The sequence below is a fragment of the Sinocyclocheilus rhinocerous genome, unplaced genomic scaffold (genome assembly GCF_001515625.1).
Source record: "Sinocyclocheilus rhinocerous isolate Xijiao unplaced genomic scaffold, SAMN03320098_v1.1 scaffold1183, whole genome shotgun sequence".
Lineage (NCBI taxonomy): Eukaryota > Metazoa > Chordata > Actinopteri > Cypriniformes > Cyprinidae > Sinocyclocheilus > Sinocyclocheilus rhinocerous.
Genome location: NW_015625028.1, coordinates 16096 through 24741, shown reverse-complemented (window position 1 = coordinate 24741; position 8646 = coordinate 16096). Strand labels below are relative to the sequence as shown.

Here is an 8646-nt window from a genome sequence, read left to right as displayed (position 1 = left end):
CACACACACACACACACACACAAAATACCTATTACAGAAAATGTAAGTAAACTTAACAAATAAGGAAAACGAACCTAAAATGATTTTAAAAATCATTGTAATTTACAATATAATATTTTAGAATATTTTTTAAATTTATTTTATAACAATATTAATATTTAATTTATTATAATTTTTTTTTACTGTATTACATGAATGATGGGAATATACATGAATTATAATGTCCATAAAATTAATGGATAATGTCCTGGCAAACGGCAGTCATCTGTTTTTCTACGATTTATTTTCTCACAGTGTGAGAAATTGTTCATTTCAGTATGAACAGTGGAAAGACGACAAGAAATTATGGTTCTTTGAGATCCCTTTGAGGACAAGCAAAATTAAACTTGAAATAAGGGAGCATGTTGAACACAGCTGTATAATAATGGCTGCTGGGTTGTATTACTTGGCATGAATAAGTATAAATTATATTTTTGGTGCAACAGCCTGACATCAAGTTTAACTGATGTAAATAACCTCAGAAAGGCTGAATGATGACGGTCTAAAGAGATGAAGTTGTGTCAAAAGAGACTCTCTCTGTGCTCCACCACATGTTGTTTTAGTAATTCAGAAACATATAACAGCTTTTGCAGTAATACTGTGCCATTCCTCTGGATCTGAACTCTTTGTGTCTGATTTCCCACATGCAAAATTATTTTGATGCCATAAAAGCAAGAGAACTTGTTTCAAGCCTAAATATCTCATAGACTCTGAAACTATATGCTGCTGTTTAAAAGTTTGGGTTTTAAAAAAATTAATATTTGTATTTAGTAAGGATGCATTAAATGGATCAAAAATGATAATAAATACATCTGTAATGTTATAAAAGATTTCTATATCAAATAAATGCTTTTCTTTTGAACTTTCTATTCATCTAAAAAATCCTGAACAAAAATGTTTTACACAAAAAGCCAGCTAACATTTTTGTAGTTTCTGTACCCAATATTTGTAGAAATTACAAATGCTATGCAAATACAGGTATCGGTATTACAAGTACCAAAAAGAAAAGTATCGGTATCGGACTCGTTCTGGTGCATCCCTAATTGATAATAATCATAATCAGCATATTAGAGTGATTTCTGAAGGATCATGAGACACTGAAGACTGGAGTAATGATGCTGAAAATTCAGCTTTGCATCACAGAAATAAATTACATTTTACAATATATTACAATTGAAAACCCTTATTTTAATTTGTAATATTTTCTCATATTATTACTGTTTTTACTGTGTTTTATATCAAATAAATGAAGCCTTGGTGAGCAGAACATTCAACTTACACATATAACTTATGATTTTAGGTTAACATGTAGCTCAAAAGCCAGCCACATATTGCTGCTAAAAACAAACCGTAGCTTTCTAAGATTGTATAAATCATAAAAACCGTACACTCAGAGATCAAGGAGAGCAGCAGCACACAGAAAGCGGCTGTTTAACATGCAGAGCCGAGCACACATGAGTGTCTGCTGACCGCAAACAGCTGGACTGCAGCGCTGTTATTAGAGCAGCTTCCACACCGACCTCACATTCACATCACACATCTCATCCGTAAGTCGCTTTGGATAAAAGCGTCTGCTAAATGAATAAATGTAAATGTAGGTATGATGTGATCATACATTAGGGCCAATGCTAGGAAGTCTAGCCTGACTGGCTAAAGGTCTCTGCACACTTAGTCGGAAATTTTCGTATGTGTTTTTTCGTATTCGAAATCCTAAAAATTCGTCACGCACAGAAACCTTGCACACTGAGTCCGATGCGTATTAATTAATCCGTTGCGAAAAAATTCACAAAACAGCACTAAATGGAGTCTTCTAGCGGTGAGGATGATTTTGTTGTCCTCTCGCTTCTTAAAAAAAGACAAAAAAAAAGGAAATATTGGGTCAATCCAATCCTGAGATAGAGAGGAAGGAGAGTTCCCCCTCCTTATTAAGGAGCAGCGGGATTATCCCGGGCGATTCAAAGTTTACTTCAGGATGTCAGTGGCTCAGTTTGATGCTTTTGCTAGCGATACTAGAGTCACATATTAAAAAGAAGACCACCAATTTCTGTGAACTCGGTGTGCAAGGATCTATATACAGTGCTTTGTGTTGTGAGGCGAAGTGGATGAACTTGACAATCGCCATTCTGGATTTTGGCGTTCGCTTGTACGGTGGCTCTGAACTGTCAAAATACCTCTCAAAATGCTTACTACGGATGCGAAAAACGAAAAAAATCCAACCCGATCCAAATTTTTTTATGACGGACATATTTCGGAGGCAGTGTGTAAACGTGATTGACATAACGTGAAGTCGTATTTATTTTTAAACGTGCGAAAATTTCGGAAAAATTTTCAGACTCGGTGTGCCGGTGGGACCTTAACACTTTTACATTTTTTTTAAAATTTATGTTGCTTCAAAAACAATGTATTTTATTTGATACTTACACTATCATCGGAAAGAATTTGCAATGTTTTTTTTTAAAGAAGTTTCTTTTGCTTACCAGGGCTGCATTTAATTAGTCAAAAATACAGTAAAAAGTAATATTATGTAATACTTTTACAATTTAAAATAAATGTTTTCTATTTGAATTTATTGTAAAATGTAATTAATTCTTGTTATACAAAGCTGAATTAATTTGATCACAAATACACTGTAAAAAAAAAACTTACTTTAATTCATCTAATTATTTTAACCAATTTCAACTTAATTTTTTTTTTTTTTAAAGAAGTTTCTTTTGCTTACCAGGGCTGCATTTAATTAGTCAAAAATACAGTAAAAAGTAATATTATGTAATACTTTTACAATTTAAAATAAATGTTTTCTATTTGAATTTATTGTAAAATGTAATTAATTCCTGTTATACAAAGCTGAATTAATTTGATCACACATACACTGTAAAAAAAAAACTTACTTTAATTCATCTAATTATTTTAACCAATTTCAACTTAATTTTTTAAAAGTTATACAAGAATCAAATCAATTTTTCTAAGTCACTTTAATATAATTTAAATTAAAATAACTTGTACAGCCAGTTTGATTGCACTTAAAAAATTAAGGCAGCTAAGTTAAAGCTTTAAGTTAAAGTAAAGTACAGTAAAAACAGCAATACTGTAAAATATTATTACAAATTAAATAACTGTTTTCTGTTTTAATATATTTTAAAGTGTAAGTGTCCAGTGATGTCGAAGCTGATTTTATTTGATCAAAAATATAGAAAAAAAACGCAATATTATGAAATATTATTACAATTTTAAATAGCTATTTTCTATTTAAATATAATTAAAAACGTAATTTATTCTTGTGATCAAAGCTGAATTTTCAGCATCATTACTCCAGTCTTCAGTGTCACATGATCCTTCAGAAATCAGTCTAATATTCTGATTTGCTGCTCGAAAAAAACATTTCTGATTATTATCAATATTGAAAACAGTTCATATTTGCTTCGTATTTTTGTGGAAACTGTGAAACACTTTTTTTCACGATTCCTTAATGAATAGAAAGTTCAAAAGAACAGCATTTATTTGAAACAGAAATCGTTTGTTACTGCCACTTTTGATCAATTTAATGCATCCTTGCTCAAAAAAAGTATATTAATTTATTTCAAAAAACAAAATCTGACCCTGTGTTGGTGTCAGTGTCCAATGAAAGGCCGCTGTCAGTGGACATGATGGTTTTGTTCCTGTGATTTAGTAACTCTTAAGGTCGGACTCAACAACAATTACGCAACTCTTATAATTTCATAAATCACCAGCCGAGGCGAAGTTCATTTTAAAATCTTGGCAAGCCCTTTGAAACCTCACAAGAGCACAGTTCCTCTACCCTAATATCCTAATAGCCTCGCCTGTCCTTTTTTGTCCTATGGTGTAATTTGCTATCGGTTCTCGTCCTTTAATCACTTTCTCCCTCTCTCTTCTCCACAGGATAATGGCTCTTTTCCTGTGGCCTACAAAAACAAGCGTTACCGTAACCGCCGTCGCGACGCAACTCTGTAATTTCAACGTTCCGTCCTCTTTCAGGCAACTAAGTGAACAAAACCAGCTTTAGAAGTGATCAAATGGAAAGCATTCTCAGAAAGAAGCGGCGTCTAGCTATAGAAAAACACGGCTGCAAAGCATCAATGTTTGGTTGAACTCAACATCTTCGGTCCCCATGATACAACACACTCTTAAAAATAAAGCTTCTTTATACTGGCATTGATGGTTCTACAAAGAACTTGCAACAACCTTTAAACTGCACAAAAGGTTCTCTATAGTGGAAAAAGGGTCTTTAAATTTTTTAATATTCTTCACACTAAGAAAAATTGTCCTTTTAAGAACTGTTTAAATGTTCTTTGTGGAACCAAAAATGGTTCGTCTGTGGTTTCGCAGCAAAAACACATTTTGGAAACTTTATTTTTAAGAGTGCACTGCAAAAAATTAGGCTTTTTGGACTTTTTGTACAGTAAAAACTAAAAAACACTACATAAGATGTTAAGACTTGTTTTCAGAGCATCTTTGTATGTCAAGTGTGTTGTCTTTTTGCAATGGATTTTTTTTAAGTTAAAAAGAAGTCTCTTCTGCTCTCCAAGGCTGCATTTATTGGATCAAAAAAACAGTAAAACAGTAATATTGTGAAATATTATTACAAATTAAAATAATAAAGTGTCATTTATTCCTGCGATGCAAAGCTGAATTTTCAGCATCATTACTCCAGTCTTCAGTGTCACATGATCCTTCAGAAATCATTCTAATATGCTGATTTGCTGCTCAAGAAACATTTCTGATTATTATCAATGTTGAAAGCAGTTACTTCATATTTCTTTGTAGAAAACTTCAGGATTCTTTGATTAATAGACAGTTCAAAAGAACAGCATTTATTTGAAATAGAGATCTTTTGTCACATTAAATATGTCTTTACTGTCACTTTTGATCAATTTAATGCATCCTTGCTAGGCTGTTTACTGGTTAAAGTCTCCGTGATATTCTGATCTCTAGACATGGCTCAGGTCTCTCCATTAATGTAAGAAAAAAAATCTTAAAACTCATTGCTTGTAGAAACGTAACAGCACATCTCTCATTCATGCATAACATGAATGGTGCAGGACAGGTTGTGTGCGAAAGTTTAATAGTTGAGGGTCAAATCACTAATCCATTAAACGCGCATCTCTAAATTAAAAAATATGGTTCTTCACATCTGTTTTAAGTTTAAATGCTCTTATTTTCAAACACCAGTTGAGCTGAGTTTAGGGCTCATTTGGAACGTGGCTTCAGACTTCACACAGCTTCTGGGTTTGGGGTTTAGATGAAGTGTTTTAGGTTGAAATTAGTGGTCGATCGGCATGTGTTTTTTGACAGCCGATGCCGATATCTTGGAAGCACTCAGTATTCTGGGAAGTTTGTGTGCATTGGGAATCTTTTTTTTTTTCTTCAAATAAAGCCAAGGTAACACTCATTTTACATACAGCACGCAATGAAAATGACATGAATATGACAGTGGGCAAATGCATAAAGCGCAGCATAATTTGAAATCACTAACTTAATGCCTATTTGCTGAATGCTGACGGCAAATAAGAAAGTATTATAATGTTTGCCTTTCTATTACTAATAATATTAAAGCAATCGTTATAATACTTTTTTGTATACAATTTAATTCCTTTGTTTAACAGTTCTATCTGATTATTAGATAGACTTCTATCCGTATTAGACAGAACTGTTAACAACGACAGCAAACAAGGAGAATGTGAACACTGTGTGCTCAGGCGCTGCTGTTCTCAGCGACGTCAAAATAAAAGTCCCGCCACGAAAACAACGGTCAAACAGAAAAACTTATCGACCAATGCCGATATTTGAAAAATGCCAAATATCGGCCAATATATCGGCCTTGGCGATATATCGGTCGACCACTAGTTGAAATCAATCACTATTTGGCCATAAGTGGAAAATGCAAAAAGTAAAAAAGCTGCATAACTTTATTAAACATTTTGCAACAGCCTCACCAACCCAAAGAGCTCAGCAGCAGCTTACGACATGAGGAAACTATCAAAGCTTAAAGGGTTAGTTCACCGCAAAATGAAAATTATGCTGTGTTTTACTCACCCCCGAAGCATCCTAGGTGTATATGACTTTCTTCTTTCAGACGAATCCAGTCGGAGTTATATTAAAAATTGTCTTTGATCTTTCAAGCTCTATCGTTGTACTCAGCGGGTGTTGCATTCCTTCTGTTCAAAAGACGTGAAATAAAAAGCACCCTTCCACAAAAAAAAGTGTCTCACAGGGCTCCGGGGGGTGAACAAAGGCCTCCTGTAGCGAATCGATGTGTTTTTGTAAGAAAAATATCCATATTCAAAACGTAATAATCACTTGAATCTAGCTTGCGCCAACAGTTGTACACAGAAGCAGTTCCGGGGGAATGACGTATGGGGTCAGCGTTGCGCATGCGCCGCTCAGAAGTGACGCACATCACACACAAAAGCAGTGAGGCCTTTGTTCACCCCCCGGAGCCGTGTGAGACACTTTGTTTGTGGAAGGGTGCTTTTTATTTCACGTCTTTTGAACAGAAGGAATGCAACACCCGCTGAGTACAACGATAGAGCTTGAAAGATCAAAGACAATTTTTAATATAACTCCGACTGGATTCGTCTGAAAGAAGAAAGTCATATACACCTAGGATGCTTCGGGGGTGAGTGAAACGCAGCATAATTTTCATTTTGCGGTGAACTAACCCTTTAATGCACATCATCAGTCCATTTGTCTTGTTTATGACAAGATTACGGCCAATATTTCACCAAGCACATTTAACCAAATGTGTTAATATAAAAAATATTATTAGTCTGGAGGGTTTTCAGGAAAAGAATAAAATCAGTCAGGCCGAGCGGAAACGCAGCATAATTTTCATTTTGCGGTGAACTAACCCTTTAATGCACATCATCAGTCCATTTGTCTTGTTTATGACAAGATTACGGCCAATATTTCACCAAGCACATTTAACCAAATGTGTTAATATAAAAAATATTGTTAGTCTGGAGGGTTTTCAGGAAAAGAATCAAATCAGTCAGGCCGAGCGTTTTACTCGCAAGCCCGAGAGGCAGAGACCAAAAACCAAAACCACTTTTAGAAAGTGCTCATCTGAAAAGATTATGTCTTGTTAAAAAAAAACTCTAATTTCAAGCCAATTAAGTCAAATTAATCCCTTACAAACAGACTTCAGCTCCCAAAGCATAAAGTTGACCTGATGTGCCCCCAGAGTTTGTGAGTTTACGGGAGGTCTGCGGGCAGGAAAACTGAGCAATTGTCTCACAAGTGGTGAAAAGCATCTGAGATTTGAGATTTTTCTCAGCTTTCATCCTTATATGTACCTCAGGGTTGAACTATTTGACTGCTGCAGACGACGACAGAGCAAAATAAACATTATGAGCCACACATTTGTTCATTTTCTTTGCTCGAACTTCAAAAACACCTTTGGCTCTGTTTAAACGTTTCAAGCATTTAGTCTCAGAAAGATGCTCAATTGTAGGGAAAAGACACAAAATCTCACACTTACCTGTGTGGGGCCTGGTATACAGGACAAAACCCTCTCAATATTTTCTGAAGTAACGTCCACATCGTCCACAGCAACCAGGCCATCACCTACAGAAAACATGAAAAACTAACATCTGTAACTTGTCGCCTGATTCTTGAGTGTACAAACAGCTTACGTAAATTGTATCTCTATTATAAGATAAAAAACAAATGCACATCAAACAGCACCTCCACCTGCCTTTGGTAGATTTGCACACTCTTCCCTTTGCGGCATGCAAAGATTTCCCCCAGTTATTTCAGATAAACGGTCTAATTGCTTTAGTATGGAGGGGCGTTTGAGAAACAATTGTAAAAAGCTGCTGGGGAAAGAGTTTTCGGGGTGGTGTAACCCGTTTGGAATTTCTTTGGTCTGCCTCGGGAAGAAAACGACTGCGGGTTCCCCTTGAATGTCCTTTTAGGACATCAACTGAAAAACATTCACTGTAAATATACTGCACAATTGAAAAAACAGCTTCCTGTCGTATGATTTCATTACCAAATGTACTAGGAACATAAAACTAGAGCGTTTAACAAGCAGTTGTGAGAGAGAATACTATTTTGAGTGGAAGCAGAAACACGCTGTTTTTCGGGCCTGTCTCTTTAAATGCAAATGAGCTGCTGCTCCCCGCCCCCTTTTCTAGAATAGAGCACCATTACAGCTCGGATCTGCTAAAAAAACATTGTTTTGGTTCTGATTTTCATGTTTATCGCGCTGAAATCATGCGTTTTAAACCATATTAGTTTAAACTTCTGATATACGTTTTTCTGAGAGCACACATCCGAAGCACACGGACAGAAAGCGTCTGTCACAGCATGTGAGTACTAGCAAACATATTTAGCTTTTCCTATATCCACGGGCACTGCGGATAATCCGCGGGTCGGGTAATAAAAAATTTATTCTGATTATTTGCGGGTGGGTCGCGGGTGGATAAAATACTACATTTTTTTAAATAATTTTTTTCATGAGGCAGATGATTCCGTGTGTGTGTGTGTGTGTGTTCGTTCGCCTGATCGGGAAGTTGCAGTGACAGAAACGGTGACATTCCAGATAAAGTTTGAAAGGAGTAAAGCCTGTGTTAATGCTATTGAGTAGGC

At 35.4% G+C, this 8646-nt stretch overlaps 1 protein-coding gene across 1 annotated transcript in view; it reads right to left on the bottom strand.

Moving 5' to 3' along the window:
- intu (inturned planar cell polarity protein) overlaps positions 1–8646 on the bottom strand; it is a 25864-nt gene that overhangs the window by 12981 nt on the left and 4237 nt on the right. The window contains exon 3 of the mRNA XM_016562667.1: positions 7535–7620. Coding sequence (XP_016418153.1) covers positions 7535–7620 — 86 coding nt within the window. The remainder of the gene's footprint in view (positions 1–7534; positions 7621–8646) is intronic.